The sequence below is a fragment of the Bubalus bubalis genome, chromosome 7, assembly GCF_019923935.1.
Source record: "Bubalus bubalis isolate 160015118507 breed Murrah chromosome 7, NDDB_SH_1, whole genome shotgun sequence".
Lineage (NCBI taxonomy): Eukaryota > Metazoa > Chordata > Mammalia > Artiodactyla > Bovidae > Bubalus > Bubalus bubalis.
This window is the reverse complement of record NC_059163.1, coordinates 15,418,475-15,436,765: the sequence shown is the minus strand read 5'-3', so window position 1 is coordinate 15,436,765 and position 18,291 is coordinate 15,418,475. Positions and strand designations below refer to the sequence as shown.

At 37.9% G+C, this 18,291-nt stretch overlaps 1 protein-coding gene across 6 annotated transcripts in view; it reads right to left on the bottom strand.

The window, feature by feature from the left end:
- The window catches only part of KLHL8 (kelch like family member 8), a 73,967-nt gene that overhangs the window by 31,218 nt on the left and 24,458 nt on the right, over positions 1-18,291 (bottom strand). For all 6 annotated transcript variants that reach the window (XM_044945665.1, XM_044945666.1, XM_044945667.1 and 3 more), the window contains one exon: positions 1,875-2,227. In XM_044945665.1, the coding sequence (XP_044801600.1) occupies positions 1,875-2,081 (207 nt within the window). In that variant the 5' untranslated portion in view covers positions 2,082-2,227. The remainder of the gene's footprint in view (positions 1-1,874; positions 2,228-18,291) is intronic.

The following is an 18,291-nucleotide window of genomic DNA, read 5'->3' as shown; positions in this document are numbered from 1 at the left end:
ATTACTTATTATTTAATGTATTAAGCACTGTTCTAAGGGCTTCACATGTTAACTCACTTATTCCTCACAAAAATCTAATCGTAATTTTACAGTTGAAAAATTAAAATCATAAAATTATGAAGTTTCTCATTCCTAAATGACCTCTGTCACTGCTTCAAATGTAGCATTTTAGAACTTCCCCTATAGATTCTTCTCAAGTTTTCCTTTCAACCTATTGCTGAAGTCAAGCAGTAAAACAAAGAAAAGTTATGAGGTTAGTTATCGCTTGCCCTAAAATGGCTGTATCCATACTTCTCACTTAAGAAAGTTTATATGCAGTAGTTATTAAAAATTATATACTGATACAGTCAATAATATTTATTTTCCAGCTTATACTGATACACTGAACTGATAATTTATTAAATTCAAATAATCTATTTTACATTTTTATTTTTGCCCAAGCTAGTGTGGGTCACTGAATTTCACAGTATGGTTGAAAATTAGAACAATAGAAATTAGACTGAACATAATATACTGTACAAATCAAAGAGTTTAGGTGTTCCTTCATTAAAATGTATACAAGGCTAAATTTCATATACAGTCAGTAAAATTATTTAATGGTCTTCTTCTCAATATCTTAGGACCTAGAAATATGTAAAGACACCAAAAGTTTAAGAATTAAAGAGAATATAGGTCATTTATTTACAGTATAACTCTATACTCCTGGACATTCTGAACCTGAAACTCAGAATTTATGCATTCAGTTTACAGACTTTTGCTGAATGTCCCCTGATCCGATTCTCCAAGGATGTCCTCAATCCCCATAACTCTGAGCTCTAAGACCTGACTGATTAGGAGCAGAAAGCAGAATCTAAGAGATCCCAAAGTGGCAAATCTCACGTTAAAAAATTCTGCATGGATGCACACAAATCCTCAAAAAAGCTTAATATCACGATGAGAGATAAGAATAGTAGTAAGTAAGTACTTTAAATGAGCAATGAGAAACAATCAGACTACAGGCTCTTTCACACTGCTCTATCAATTTTCCAATTTTACTAAAACTGTCTTTGGTGGCAGAGCAACATAACCTTTGACACAGTTTACTGAAGTCTTTTTCATCCAAATCTAGTTCACTATCAGGTATAAATAAACAATCTCATTTAAAAAACAATCTCACTTAAAAACTTAAAACTTTAATCTCTGTTTCATAATATTGAAACAGAGATTAAATTATAGGCATATCTCGGAGATATTGCAGGTTCAGTTCTAGACCACCAAAATAAAGCATATCAAATGATTTTTTTTTGTTTGCCACTGCATAGAGAAATTATGTTTAAAAGACTCAAAAATGCTATCATCTGCCACAAACCTTCAATGTGTAAAAAACAAATGTGTAAAAAACAAAACAAAAATCCAAACAAAAATGCATTATCTGTAAAACGCAATAAAGCAAAATGCAAAAAAAGAGAGGTATGCTTGCACCAGAATAGGAACATACAATAAAACACTAGTGCAGCTACATACACAATAAAAATCCCAACTTCTAAACAACATCAAGAATAAGTGAATACATCAAGATTTTTAAGTTAAAAGCTTATCAGGTCAGCAGTAATTTATTCATTTCACAAATAATAACTATTTGTTTTAGGGCTCCAGAACTTTCAGAAGTGAAACTAAGCAACAGTGAATATCAACATTTAACTAGTACAGTAACTTTTCTTATGTTAAGTTCCCTTTACTTACCCTTCCCCTTCAACAGAATAAAGGATTGAAAATAAAACCATTCTGATTTTAAGTACAGCACCAAAAATTTGCCTTGTGTGGTTACAGAAACCATGATTTTACACAATACACTGAAGAGATTGAAAAAAATAAAGAAAAAAAGGCAGTCTGACCTTCAGTGTGACATCACAGAGTTCTCCATTTTCATAAAACTGAAGAAGAGAACCATGAAAATCTTTCCAAGCTTCATTTGCTTCAAAGAGAAAGGAGTCTTCTCCATCACCATCACCAAGTGAAGATCTGTTCTTTATTTGCTGTTGTCTTTTCCCCTTTGTGAAGCGATTCCTAGCCTGTTTTGCATTCACAGCTTCTGAAGCCATTTGCGACACTCTTCGTTTAATACAGCTCTCTTCTGAAACATCCCATTTATTCTTTTGTAAAGGACGGGGAGAAGGCAGAAGGTAGATACAGTCCACTAAACTTCACACATTTTTCAAAAACTACTCAAATGCCACTGTCCAGTTTGCTGAGATTGAAAGAAATAACAGAACACACATTAAAAAACAACCTCTCAAAAATTACTAGAAATTATAGTTTACCTATATATGTAATATGACCATATAAATCACTGCTGAAAAAACAGCAAGTGACTTTGTATTTTTACACTAAATGTTATGTTAACCATCTCAGCAAATTATTTTATATCAGTGAAGGAACTCTTTTAAAATCTAATTGGAAAATTATGGTATGATGGTAGAGCAGAAGCACAAGGAATCTGTCTCCCACATGGACAACAACTGCACCAGCAGAATCCGCCTGATGTAACTACTGTGGAACTCTGTGAAGTCTGCTGAAGGCTTACAACTTCCAGAAGAGGACTAAGTCAGTAAGTTACGATTAATTTTGGTCAACTTCAGCTCTTTGTACAGTAGCAGCTGCCCACCCTCAGCCAAGCGGTAAGCAGCTGTCCCAAAGCAGCTTGCAGAGTTTCCAGGAGCCACAGCAGGCAAAAAGGACTCTGTCCTCAGAAATGAGGGATCTCCCCTCTGATTGCTGTCTGCTACTTCTGATCACAGAACTGCAGACAAGGGGTTGGCCTCCATTGCTATTCCACCTTCTCCCGTTGTTTCAAGTCCCTCCCTCTCATCTGAAGTCAATTCCAGATTTTCAAGGCTGGTGCCCTTCACCCCTTCATTTTCTTTATCCCCCTTTACAAGCAAAATACTAAAGACTAAGGCACTAAAAAACAACTGCATATGCACAGAAAATTATAAAGTGACCATGCATGCCCAGGAAAAGGCTCAGAAAAAAACTTGAGACCTTAGGTTTATACCTCAGGGTGACCTTCAGTGTAGAGACAGCCTACAACAACAAAAGGCCAAGTAATAACAAAAAACAACAAATCTTAAGGAATAGGGAAGATCTGGTTTCTAGGGTTATCACATTACTAGATTCAAATGTCTAGTATTCAATAACCAAAAAAATCACAAGGCATACAAAGAAATAGGAAAGTATGGGCTATTCAAGGGGAAAAATAAATCATCAGAAACTGTCTGTTTGGGATAAATTCCATTAGCTCTCTTTCAAAGATTTTAAAACAATTGTCTTAAAGATACTCAAAGAACTAAAGGAAGATGTGTACAGTCATTCATGTTAACAAAATGGAACTATCAGTAGAGCAACAGAAAACCTAAGAAGCAATCATAAAGAGATTCTGGAACTGAAAAGTATAATAACTGAAATTGAGAATTCATTAGAGAGGTTTGAAGGCAGACCTGGACAGGTAGAAAAAAGACTCAGCAAACTTGAAATTAAAGAAAATTATCAGGCCTGAGGAACAGAAAGATTGAAGATACATAAACAGCACTTAAGGGACCTGTGGGACATCAAACAGGCCAACATTCATATCATGGGAGTCCTGGATGAGTAAGAGACAAAGAAAAGTGCATAGAAATAATGGCTGAAAACTTCCCAAATTTTATGAAAGACATAAACATCTAATGAGCTTCAAAAAAGATGAACTCAAAGAGACATATTACAGTCAAACTTCCAAAAAGATAAAGAAAGAATTTTGAAAACAAGAGAAGTGAATCATCACATACAAGTGATCCTCAGTAAATTTATCAGTGGATTTCACATCAGAAACTCTGGAGGCCAAAAGATAATGGGCAGATATGTTCAAAGTACTAAAAGACAAAATCTGTCAACCAAGAATCTATATTTAGCAAAACTGTCCTTCAAAAGTGAGAGAGAAGATATTCCCAGATAAGCAAAAGCTGATGGAGTTCAAGATCACTAGACCTGGCCTGCAATTCAAGGAAGTCCTATAGATGAAAGAAATGAAGGAATACTAGACAGTAACTAAAAGCCACATGAATATGAAAGTAATATACATGGATAATGACAAAAGCTAGTATTACTGTAACAGCAGTTTGTAACTACTTTTTTGTATCTGAGAGATGAATTTTTAACAAGTTATTAATGTAAAAAGCTACCATTACTGTAATTTTGGTTTGTAACACCAAATGTCAATGGATTAAACGCTCCAATTTTGGCAAAATAAATAAAAACACATGATCCAATTACATGCTGTCTACACAAGCCTCGTTTGCAATCCAAAGGCACAAAATAGTTTAAATAGAAAAGACTGAAAAAAGATTTCATGCAAATAGTAACCAAAAGACAGCAAAAATGGCTACACTAGTTTTAGACAAAAATAAGACTGAAGGAGGAGGAGCCAAGATGGCGGAGGAGTAGGACGGGGAGAACGCTTTCTCCCCCACAAATTCATCAAAAGAGCATTTAAACGTCGAGTAAATTCCACAAAACAACTTCTGAATGCCGGCAGAGGACATCAGGCACCCAGAAAAGCAGCCCAACTCTTCGAAAGGAGGTAGGAAAAAATATAAAAAACAAAAAAAGAGACAAAAGAGGGAGGGACGGAGTTCCGTCCCGGGAAGGGAGTCTTAAAAAGAGAGAAGTTTCCAAACACCAGGAAACCCTCTCACTGCCGAATCTGTGCCGAGCTTTGGAAGCACAGAGGGCAACATAAAAGGGAGGGGAAAAAAAAAAATAAACAATTAAAAATCGCGGATTGTGAGCCCTACGGTAACTCCCCCAGCGGAGAAGCAGCACAGACGCCAGCACACGGCATTAGCGAGCGGGGGCTGGGCAGGGAAGCGCGGCGCGGGCTGTGTCCCTTAGAGTAAGAATCCGCCCGAATGTCCTGAGCGCTAGCTGAGCGAAATAATTTGGGCTAGCAAACCAGACTGTGGGATATCTACCACGCGAAAAGCCAGCCCTAACCTAAGACACCGCCAGGCTCGCGCACAGAACAAAGGACTGAGCAGAGATAGCCGGCTGCAGACCTTCCCCCTCCGGTGACAGGCAGCCAGAGCTGGAAGGGGGCAATCGCAGCCCCAGAGAGACACTATCTATAAAACTGTAAGCAGGCTTCTTTGCTAACTAAAACTTCTTGGGGGTCTGGACGGTCAACATCTGCCTGAGAAGGTGCGCCGGTTTTACACCCAGATAACCGAGTGGCGGGGAGGCGATAAGTCGCAGCATTGGCGCCCGCCAAACACATCACCTGAGCTGCTCGGATCTGGGAAGAGCACAAAACGCAGGCCCAACCGAGTCTGCGCCTCTGAGGACTACCCGAGTGCCTGAACCTGAGCGGCTTGGACCTGGGAGCTCAGCCCAGGGCCAGCCTCTGATGGTTCCCGGCGGAACAACCTAGAGCCCGAGCAGTGAGGGCAGGGAGGCTACACGCGCCGTGAGCGGGGGCAGACCCAGTGTGGCTGAGGCACTGCGAGCGCACGCCAGGGTTATCTGTCTGCAGCATCCCTCCCTCCCTCCCCACAGCGCGGCTGAACAAGTGAGCCTAAATTTAAAAAAAAAAAAAAAAAATAGTGTCCTCAACCATCCCCTTTGTGTCAGGGCGGGAACCAGACACTGAAGAGACCAGCAAACAGAAGAAGCTGTAACAGAGGGAAACGCCTTGGAAGCTACAGGCCATAGATTAAAACCCTGTGGTTACTACGGATTACATAGGAAGGGGCCTATAGATCTTGAGAAATATAAGTCGGACTAAGGAACTGCCAAAAATGAACTGAACCCACAATACTCACAACAAAACCAGAGAAAGACCTAGATATATTTTTACTATTTTTACGATCAATCTTTCTTTTTTTTTTTTAATTAAAAAAGGAAAAAAATTTTTAAGTCCTCTATTGTCCTTTAATTTTCACTTTTATAACTATTACTTTGCAAAAAAAAAAAAAAAAAAGACCCTATTTTTTTTTTTCTTCTTCAGCAAACTTCATATATATATTTTATAATTTTTTGACCATGGTTTTTTTTTTGTTTTTTTTTTCTTTTTTCTTTTTCTTCTTTTCTTTAACATTGTTTTTTTGAAATTCCAAACTGTACTCTAGATTTTTAATTTTAGTCTTTTGATATATGCTATCAATTTTGTACCTATAGTTTTTTTCATAATTTCTGTGACTTTTTTTTTCTCTGTTTCTTTCTCTTCTTCTTTTATATAACATCATATATCTGCAATTCCAAACTCTACTCAAGATTTTTAATTTATGCTTTTTGGTATTTGATATCAATTTTGTACCTGTATTTTCTTTATAATTTTTGCGACATTGTTTTTGTTGGTTTGTTTGTTTTCTCTCTTTATTTTTCTTCTTCTTTTTTTTTTTTTTTAACGTTGTATTTTTGAAATTCCAAACTCTACTCTAGATTTTTAATTTTTGCTTTTTGGTATTAGTTATCAATTTTGTACCTGTAGTTTCTTTATTACTTTCACGACCTTGTTTGTTTTTCTTTGTTCGTTTTTTCTCTCTTTCTTTTCCTTCTTCTTTTCATTAACATCGCATTTTTGAAATTCCAAACTCTACTCTAGATTTCTAATTTTTGTTTTTATGTATTTGTTACCAATTTTGTACCTTTAAGAACCCAATCTTCAGGACCCATTTTTCACTAGTGTACGAGATTACTGGCTTGACTGCTCTCTCTCCCTTTGGACTCTCCATTTTCTCCACCAGGTCACCTGTATCTCCTCCCTAACCCCTCTCTACTCTACCCAACTCTGTGAATTTCTGTGTTCCAGACGGTGGAGAACACTTAGGGAACTGATTACTGGCTGGATCTGTCTCCCTCCTTTTCATTTCCCCCTTTTATCCTTCTGGCCACCTCTGTCTCCTGCCTCCTTCTTCTCTTCCCTGTATAACTCCGTGAACATCTCTGAGTGGTCCAGTTGTGGAGTGTACATAAGGAAGGGACTACTGGATAGCCCACTCTCTCCACTATTGATTCCACCTCATCTCATTTGGGTCACCTCTAACTCCCTCCTCCCACTTCTCTTCTCCATGTAACGCTGTGAACCTCTCTGAGTGACCCTCACAGTAGAGAAACTTTTCATCTTTAACGTAGATGTTTTATCAGTGGTGCTGTATAGAAGGAGAAGTTTTGAAACTACTGTAAAATTAAGACCGATAACTGGAAGTAGGAGGCTTAAGTCCAAACCCTGACTCCAGGGAACTCCTGACTCCAAGGAACATTAATTGACAGGAGCTCATCAAACGCCTCCATACCGACACTGAAACCAAGCACCACACAAGGGCCAACAAGTTCCAGGGAAAGACATAACAAGCAAATTCTCCAGCAACAAAGGAACACAGCCCTGAGCTTCAAGATACAGGCTGCCCAAAGTCACCCCAAAACCATAGACATCTCATAACTCATTACTGGACATTTCATTACACTCCAGAGAGAAGAAATACAGTTCCATCCACCAGAATATCGACACAAGCTTCCCTAACCAGGAAACCTTGACAAGCCACCTGTACAAACCCACACACAGTGAGGAAACGCCACAATAAAGAGAACTCCACAAACTGCCAGAATACAGAAAGGACACCCCAAACTCAGCAATTTAAACAAGATGAAGAGACAGAGGAATAGCCAGCAGATAAAGGAACAGGATAAATGCCCACCAAACCAAACAAAAGAGGAAGAGATAGGGAATCTACCTGATAAAGAATTCCGAATAATGATAGTGAAATTGATCCAAAATCTTGAAATTAAAATGGAATCACAGATAAATAGCCTGGAGGCAAGGATTGAGAAGATGCAAGAAAGGTTTAACAAGGACTTAGAAGAAATAAAAAAGAGTCAATATATAATGAATAATGCAATAAGTGAAATTAAAAACACTCTGGAGGCAACAAATAGTAGAATAACAGAGGCAGAAGATAGGATTAGTGAATTAGAAGATAGAATGGTAGAAATAAATGAATCAGAGAGGATAAAAGAAAAACGAATCAAAAGAAATGAGGACAATCTCAGAGACCTCCAGGACAATATTAAACGCTACAACATTCGAATCATAGGGATCCCAGAAGAAGAAGACAAAAAGAAAGACCATGAGAAAATACTTGAGGAGATAATAGTTGAAAACTTCCCTAAAATGGGGAAGGAAATAATCACCCAAGTCCAAGAAACCCAGAGAGTCCCAAACAGGATAAACCCAAGGCGAAACACCCCAAGACACATATTAATCAAATTAACAAAGATCAAACACAAAGAACAAATATTAAAAGCAGCAAGGGAAAAACAACAAATAACACACAAGGGAATTCCCATAAGGATAACAGCTGATCTTTCAATAGAAACTCTTCAAGCCAGGAGGGAATGGCAAGACATACTTAAAATGATGAAAGAAAATAACCTACAGCCCAGATTATTGTACCCAGCAAGGATCTCATTCAAGTATGAAGGAGAAATCAAAAGCTTTTCAGACAAGCAAAAGCTGAGAGAATTCTGCACCACCAAACCAGCTCTCCAACAAATACTAAAGAATATTCTCTAGACAGGAAACACAAAAATTGTGTATAAATTCGAACCCAAAACAATAAAGTAAATGGCAACGGGGTCATACTTATCAGTAATTACCTTAAACGTAAATGGGTTGAATGCCCCAACCAAAAGACAAAGACTGGCTGAATGGATACAAAAACAAGACTCCTGCATATGTTGTCTACAAGAGACCCACCTCAAAACAGGGGACACATACAGACTGAAAGTGAAGGGCTTGAAAAAGATTTTCCATGCAAATAGGGACCAAAAGAAAGCAGGAGTAGCAATACTCATATCAGATAAAATAGACTTTAAAACAAAGACTGTGAAAAGAGACAAAGATGGTCACTACATAATGATCAAAGGATCAATCCAAGAAGAAGATATAACAATTATAAATATATATGCACCCAACACGGGAGCACCGCAGTATGTAAGACAAATGCTAACAAGTATGAAAGAAGAAATTAACAATAACACAATAATAGTGGGAGACTTTAATACCCCACTCACACCTATGGATAGATCAACTAAACAGAAAATTAACAAGGAAACACAAACTTTAAATGATACAATAGACCAGTTAGACCTAATTGATATCTATAGGACATTTCATCCCAAAACAATGAATTTCACCTTCTTCTCAAGTGCACATGGAACCTTCTCCAGGATAGATCACATCCTGGGCCATAAAGCTAGCCTTGGTAAATTCAAAAAAATAGAAATCATTCCAAGCATCTTTTCTGACCACAATGCAGTAAGATTAGATCTCAATTACAGGAGAAAAACTATTAAAAAATCCAACATATGGAGGCTGAACAACACACTGCTGAATAACCAACAAATCACAGAAGAAATCAAAAAAGAAATCAAAATTTGCATAGAAACGAATGAAAATGAAAACACAACAACCCAAAACCTGTGGGACACGGTAAAAGCAGTCCTAAGGGGAAAGTTCATAGCAATACAGGCACACCTCAAGAAACAAGAAAAAAGTCAAATAAATAACCTAACTCTACACCTAAAGCAACTAGAAAAGGAAGAAATGAAGAACCCCAGGGTTAGTAGAAGGAAAGAAATCTTAAAAATTAGAGCAGAAATAAATGCAAAAGAAACAAAAGAGACCATAGCAAAAATCAACAAAACCAAAAGCTGGTTCTTTGAAAGGATAAATAAAATTGACAAACCATTAGCCAGACTCATCAAGAAACAAAGGGAGAAAAATCAAATCAATAAAATTAGAAATGAAAATGGAGAGATCACAACAGACAACACAGAAATACAAAGGATCATAAGAGACTACTATCAACAATTATATGCCAATAAAATGGACAACGAGGAAGAAATGGACAAATCCTTAGAAAAGTACAACTTTCCAAAACTCGATCAGGAAGAAATAGAAAATCTTAACAGACCCATCACAAGCACGGAAATTGAAACTGTAATCAAAAATCTTCCAGCAAACAAAAGCCCAGGTCCAGACGGCTTCACAGCTGAATTCTACCAAAAATTTAGAGAAGAGCTAACACCTATCCTGCTCAAACTCTTCCAGAAAATTGCAGAGGATGGTAAACTTCCAAACTCATTCTATGAGGCCACCATCACCCTAATACCAAAACCTGACAAAGATCCCACAAAAAAAGAAAACTACAGGCCAATATCACTGATGAACATAGATGCAAAAATCCTTAACAAAATTCTAGCAATCAGAATCCAACAACACATTAAAAAGATCATACACCATGACCAAGTGGGCTTTATCCCAGGGATGCAAGGATTCTTCAATATCCGCAAATCAATCAATGTAATACACCACATTAACAAATTGAAAAATAAAAACCATATAATTATCTCAATAGATGCAGAGAAAGCCTTTGACAAAATTCAACATCCATTTATGATCAAAACTCTCCAGAAAGCAGGAATAGAAGGAACATACCTCAACATAATCAAAGCTATATATGACAAACCCACAGCAAACATTATCCTCAATGGTGAAAAATTGAAAGCATTTCCTCTAAAGTCAGGAACAAGACAAGGGTGCCCACTTTCACCATTACTATTCAACATAGTTTTGGAAGTTTTGGCCACAGCAATCAGAGCAGAAAAAGAAATAAAAGGAATCCAAATTGGAAAAGAAGAAGTAAAGCTCTCACTGTTTGCAGATGACATGATCCTCTACATAGAAAACCCTAAAGACTCCACCAGAAAATTACTAGAACTAATCAATGACTATAGTAAAGTTGCAGGATATAAAATCAACACACAGAAATCCCTTGCATTCCTATACACTAATAATGAGAAAACAGAAAGAGAAATTAAGGAAACAATTCCATTCACCATTGCAACGGAAAGAATAAAATACTTAGGAATATATCTACCTAAAGAATCTAAAGACCTATATATAGAAAACTATAAAACACTGGTGAAAGAAATCAAAGAGGACACTAACAGATGGAGAAATATACCATGTTCATGGATTGGAAGAATCAATATAGTGAAAATGAGTATACTACCCAAAGCAATCTATAGATTCAATGCAATCCCTATCAAGCTACCAACAGCATTCTTCACAGAGCTAGAACAAATAATTTCACAATTTGTATGGAAATACAAAAAACCTCGAATAGCCAAAGCGATCTTGAGAAAGAAGAATGGAACTGGAGGAATCAACCTACCTGACTTCAGGCTCTACTACAAAGCCACAGTTATCAAGACAGTATGGTACTGGCACAAAGACAGAAATATAGATCAATGGAACAAAATAGAAAGCCCAGAGATAAATCCACGCACATATGGACACCTTATCTTCGACAAAGGAGGCAAGAATATACAATGGATTAAAGACAATCTCTTTAACAAGTGGTGCTGGGAACTCTGGTCAACCACTTGTAAAAGAATGAAACTAGAACACTTTCTAACACCATACACAAAAATAAACTCAAAATGGATTAAAGATCTAAACGTAAGACCAGAAACTATAAAACTCCTAGAGGAGAACATAGGCAAAACACTCTCTGACATACATCACAGCAGGATCCTCTATGACCCACCTCCCAGAATATTGGAAATAAAAGCAAAAATAAACAAATGGGACCTAATTAACCTTAAAAGCTTCTGCACATCAAAGGAAACTATTAGCAAGGTGAAAAGACAGCCTTCAGAATGGGAGAAGATAATAGCAAATGAAACAACTGACAAACAACTAATCTCGAGAATATACAAGCAACTCCTACAGCTCAACTCCAGAAAAATAAATGACCCAATCAAAAAATGGGCCAAAGAACTAAATAGACATTTCTCCAAAGAAGACATACAGATGGCTAACAAACACATGAAAAGATGCTCAACATCACTCATTATCAGAGAAATGCAAATCAAAACCACTATGAGGTACCATTTCACACCAGTCAGAATGGCTGCGATCCAAAAGTCTACAAGTAATAAATGCTGGAGAGGGTGTGGAGAAAAGGGAACCCTCTTACACTGTTGGTGGGAATGCAAACTAGTACAGCCACTATGGAGAACAGTGTGGAGATTCCTTAAAAAACTGGAAATAGACATGCCTTATGATCCAGCAATCCCACTGCTGGGCATACACACTGAGAAAACCAGAAGGGAAAGAGACACGAGTACCCCAATGTTCATCGCAGCACTGTTTATAATAGCCAGGACATGGAAGCAACCTAGATGTCCATCAGCAGATGAATGGATAAGCAAGCTGTGGTACATATACACAATGGAGTATTATTCAGCCATTAAAAAGAATACATTTGAATCAGTTCTAATGAGGTGGATGAAACTGGAGCCTATTATACAGAGTGAAGTAAGCCAGAAAGAAAAACACCAATACAGTATACTAACGCATATATATGGAATTTAGAAAGATGGTAACAATAACCCTGTGTACGAGACAGCAAAAGAGACACTGATGTATAGAACAGTCTTATGGACTCTGTGGGAGAGGGAGAGGGTGGGAAGATTTGGGAGAATGGCATTGAAACATGTAAAATATCATGTATGAAATGAGATGCCAGTCCAGGTTCGATGCACGATACTGGATGCTTGGGGCTGGTGCACTGGGACGACCCAGAGGGATGGAATGGGGAGGGAGGAGGGAGGAGGGTTCAGGATGGGGAACACATGTATACCTGTGGCGGATTCATTTTGATATTTGGCAAATCTAATACAGTTATGTAAAGTTTAAAAATAAATAAAATTAAAAAAAAAAATAAGACTGAATAAAAAATGTTACAAGAAACAAAAAAGGAAATTATATATTAATAAAAGGTTCAATACAGCAAGAAGATATAACAACTATAAACACGTATTAATGACAAGTCATGACGATATATGGAACAAAAGCTAAGAAATAGAGAAATAGTCCTACAGTTAATAGTTGAAGATTTCAGTAGACTTAACATAATAAACCAACTAGATCTAACAGACATATACAGAACTCAACATACACTCTACTCAACAACAGCAGAATACACATTTTTCTTGAGTGCAAGCACATGGAACATTTTCCAGAAGAGACCACATGTTAGGCCATAAATTGAGACTCAACAGATTTTAAAAGATAGGTATCACACCAAGTATCTTCTCTAATCACTTCACAATGAATTTAGAAATCAGTAACAGAAAAATGAAAAATGTATGAAATTGTGGAAATTAACATAATTGTAAACTGATGAATCAAAGATGAAATCACAGGGAAATTAGAAAATACTTAGAGACAAATGAAAACGAAAACAACATGCTAAACTCATGAGATGCAGCAAAAGTAGCACTCAAGGGGAAATTTACAGTTTTAAAACACTTGCGGGGAAAAAAAGACATCTCAAATCAACAACCTAATTTTAAAACTTCAGGAACTAGAATGACAGTAATAAACTAAACCCAAACCTAGCAGAAGGAAGGAAATAATGAAGAATAGAGCCAAGAGAAATGAAATAGAGAACAGAAAAACAACAGAGGAAAACTGATCAAACTAAAAGCTGGCTCTCTGAAAAGATAAACAAAATTGACAAAACTTCAGCTAGATAGACTAAGAAAAAAGAGAAGGCTCAAATCACTATATCCAGAAATTAAAATGGGGACATTACTACTGATTCTAAAGAATCAAAAAACACTGTAAGAGAAAATTATGAACTGTACAACTTGGATAACCTAGATGAAAAGGACAAGTACCTCAAAACACAAAACCTATCAACACTAAATCACAAAGAAATAGAAAATCTGTTTTCTATTTCTATAACTATGGCCTATAATGGCACCCCACTCCAGTACTCTTGCCTGGAAAATCCCATGGACGGAGGAGCCTGGAAGGCTGCAGTCCATGGGGTCGATGAGGGTCGGACATGACTGAGCGATTTCACTTTCACGCATTGGAGAAGGAAATGGCAACCCACTCCAGTGTTCTTGCCTGGAGAATCCCAGGGACGGGGGAGCCTGGTGGGCTGCCGTCTATGGGGTTGCACAGAGTCGGACACGACTGAAGCGACTTAGCAGCAGCAGCAGCAGCATAACTAGTAAGGAGGCTGATCAGTAATCAAAATCTCCCAACAAATAAAAGCCCTGGACCTTATGACTTCACCAGTACATTTTACCAAACATTTAAAGAAGAACTAATACCTTCCTTTTCAAACTTTTCCAAAAAATTGACAAGGAAGAAACACTTCCCCATTTGTTCTACGAGGCCAGCATTACCCTGAAACCAAAGCCCACAAGTGTTGGCAAAGATCAACAGAAAACCGAAACCCTTGTGTACAGTTGGTGGAAGTGTAAAATGGTACCGCCACTGTGGAAAACAGTGTGGTAGTTCCTCAAAAAAATTAAAATAGAATTACTGTATCATGCAGCAATTCCACTTCTGGACATACATCCAAAGGAACTCAAAATTCTGGGCATAGGTCCCTGTGCTATACAGTATGTCTTGTTGGTTATCTATTTTATATATGGCAGTGTCTATATGTAATCCCAGCCTGCTAATTTATCCCTCCCTACTCCTTCCCCTTTTGTAAGTCTGAAAGCAAGGTCTTAAAGAGATATTTACAATCCCATGTTCAGAGCAGCACTATTCACTATAGCAGTCCAAGTGTCCATAAACAAATAAATGGATAAGCAAAATGTGGTATAAATATATTATTCTGCTACAATGTGGATGAACGTTTAAGAACATTAAAGATAAGTGAGATAAGTCAAATAAAAGACAGACTGTATGATCCAATTTATATGAGATACAAATAGTGAAATCATAAACACAGAAAGTATAATGACTATTGCCAAGGGCTGTGGGGAGAGGAGGGGGACATTTAGCGGGTACAGAGTTTCAGTTTTATAAGATGAAAAGAGTTACAGGGATGGATGATAGTGGCGATGGCCTAACAATGTGAATGTATTTAATACCACTGAAACATACGCTTAAAAACAGTTTTATGCTATGTGTATTTTACCACAATAAAAAAAATCTAGGGGTTTCCCTGGTGGCTCAGTGGTAAAGTATCCACCGGCCAATGATGCAGACGTGGGTTGGATCCCTGATCCACGAAGATCCCACATGCCACGGAGCAACTAGGTCTGTGCACCGCGACCACTGAGCCGTGCTCTCAAGCCTGGGAGCGGCAACTACTGAGACCACACGCCTGAAGCCAACAGGGAAGCCTCCTCAATGAGAAGCCCACACATCACAACTAGAGAGTGGCCACTGCTCGCCACACTGGAGAAAAGCCAGCACAGCAACAAAAACCAGCACAGCCATAAATAAATAAATAAATAAATAAATAAAATGATTTAAAATATCTAATTTGAGAACAATTCAAGAGCACATTACTTTTAAGACATGGAATGCACTACCTCCAAAAAGAGAAGCTATAAACTGGAAAATTTAAAGACTTTATCCAGTGATGCAAAGCAAAAATAGAGGGTATTTTGACTGAAACAGGCTTATGCTACATTTTGAAGTCAGCTCACGGTTCCACCATTTACCAAATGAATAACCTTGGGCAAATGACAACCCGCTAAAACTTTAGTTATCTCATCTGTGAAACAGAGAAGCCACTTATCTTAAAGAAATATTCTGAGGATTAGAAATACAGTGCTGCTAAACAGACACTTGCATTATAAAATCTCATTTATTTTCATATCAAATTTACTATATTTATATAAAGTCAAATTTACTCATTATCAAAGCACATTTGATGAGTATTCACACCATGAACAGTTCTATGCTACATTCTACTTTAGTGACAGTAACAAAGAGATTTTAAGTTAAAATACGTAATTATGCACTTACTGGCTATGTGTGAGGTTTTTTTTTTGAGGGCCCTGCTAACCTTATTCATCTGTAAACAGGTATATCTATCTACTTCATAAGACTATTCCAAAAATTAAATCAAATGCAATAATGGATTTATAAGCACTTATGAAATTATAAACCATGTTGCAAATACTGGTATTATTAGCATGGAAGCTTCACTTATGTCATTTCTGAAAAAAAATACCTTAACTAGTCTTTTCCTATATTAGCCTCTTTATTATTAATTGCATCAACAACTGTTTCTAGCTTTTGACAGGGACCAAAATGTTCAATGTAAGATTACAGATTATAGTTATTAATATCTTCTTAGAGCTACTGTGGTAGACACAGAACAGTGACCCTCCCATGAGTCATGCTTTCATATAATCCTGAAGATAAGACCCACCTGTGACTTGCTTCTAACCAACAGAACATGGAAAGGTGATGAAGTGTCACTCGCTTGATTATGTTGCATTATATAAGATTGAACAGACTGAAGTGAGAGGGTCATCTGCAAGCCTTTAAGGAGCCAAGTGCCATGGACAGAGAGCCCTGCAGCAAGAAACTACAGGCAATCCCCAGGATCGGAGGGAGTTCTCCACCTGTCAGTAAAACGTTAGGGTCCTCAGTCACACTACTGCAAAGAAATTATCCCAACTTTCTAAATGAATTTGGAAGTAGACTGTTTCACAGTTAAGCCTCCACATGATAACACAGGTCAGCACCCTCACTGCAGCCTTGTGAAATCCTAAGCAGAGGACCCAGATGAGTTGTGTCCCGATTCCTCACTCCCAGAAACCATAAGATAACAGTTAACGTAATTTTTACTGCAGTATAGTTGCTTTACAATGTTGTGTTAGTTTCTGTTATAAAGCAAAATGAAACAGCTATAAATATACAAATAGATCCCCCCTTTTTGGATTTCTTTCCCATTTAGGTCACCATAGAGCACTGAGTAGTTCTCTGTGCTATACGGCAGGTTCCCCTTAGTTATCTGTTTCATACATAGTAGTGTATATATGTCGATCCCAATCTCCCAATTCATCCCACCCTCTTCCACCTTCCCCCTTGGTATCTAAAGTATTCATATGCTCATGAAAAAAATAAAATGTGTTTGTCAGAGGCGGGGGGTGGGGAAAAAGAAGAGTTATTGTTCAATAGATATACATATTTCCGTTTTGCAAGATGGAAAGTTCCAGAAATGTGTTGCACAACAATGTGTACATAGTGTTTTAAGACTAATGTTAGTCAGTCAGTCAGTCAGTTCAGTCGCTCAGTTGTGTCCAACTCTTTGTGACCCCATGAACGCCAGGCCTCCCTTCCATCACCAACTCCCGGAGTTCACCCAAACTCATGTCCATCGAGTCGGTGATGCCATCCAGCCATCTCATCCTCTGTCGTTCCCTTCTCCTCCTGCCCTCAGTCTTTCCCAGCATCAGGGTCTTTTCAAATGAGTCAGCTCTTCACATCAGGTGGCCAAAGTATTGGCGTTTCAGCTTCAACATCAGTCCGTCCAATGAACACCCAAGACTGAGCTCCTTTAGGATGGACTGGTTGGATCTCCATCTACAGTACAAGGGACTCTCAAGAGTCTTCTCCAACACCACAGTTCAAAAGCATCAATTCTTCGGTGCTCAGCTTTCTTCACAGTCCAACTCTCACATCCATACATGACCACAGGAAAAACCATAGCCTTGACTAGATGGACCTTTGTTGGCAAAGTAATGTCTCTGGTTTTTAATACGCTGTCTAGGTTGGTCATAACTTTCCTTCCAAGGAGTAAGCATCTTTTAATTTCATGGCTGCAATCACCATTTGCAGTGATTTTGGAGCCCAGAAAAATAAAGTCAGCCATTGTTTCCCCATCTATTTGCCATGAAGTGATGGGACCAGATGCCACGATCTTCGTTTTCTGAATTTTGAGCTTTAAGCCAACTTTTTCACTTTCCTCTTTCACTTTCATCAAGAGGCTCTTTAGTTCCTCTTCACTTTCTGCCATAAGGGTGGTGTCATCTCCATACCTGAGGTTATTGATATTTCTCCCGGCAATCTTGATTCCGGCTTGTACTTCTTCCAGCCCAGCGTTTCTCATGATGTACTCTGCATAGAAGTTATGCAGGGTACAATATACAACTTTGACGTACTCCTTTTCCTATTTGGAACCAGTCTGCTGTTCCATGTCCAGTTCTAACTGTTGCTTTATGACCCGCTTATAGGTTTCTCAAGAGGCAAGTCAGGTGATCTGGTATTCCCATCTCTTGAAGAATTTTCCACATTTTATTGTGATCCACACAGACTAATGTACTGTACACTTAAAAATGGTTTAGATGGGCAGTTTTATGTTGTGTCACTACATACTGACAAAAGGGTCAATTCCCTAAGGATATAATTTTAAGTGGTAGAGTCAGGACTCAAACCTAGCC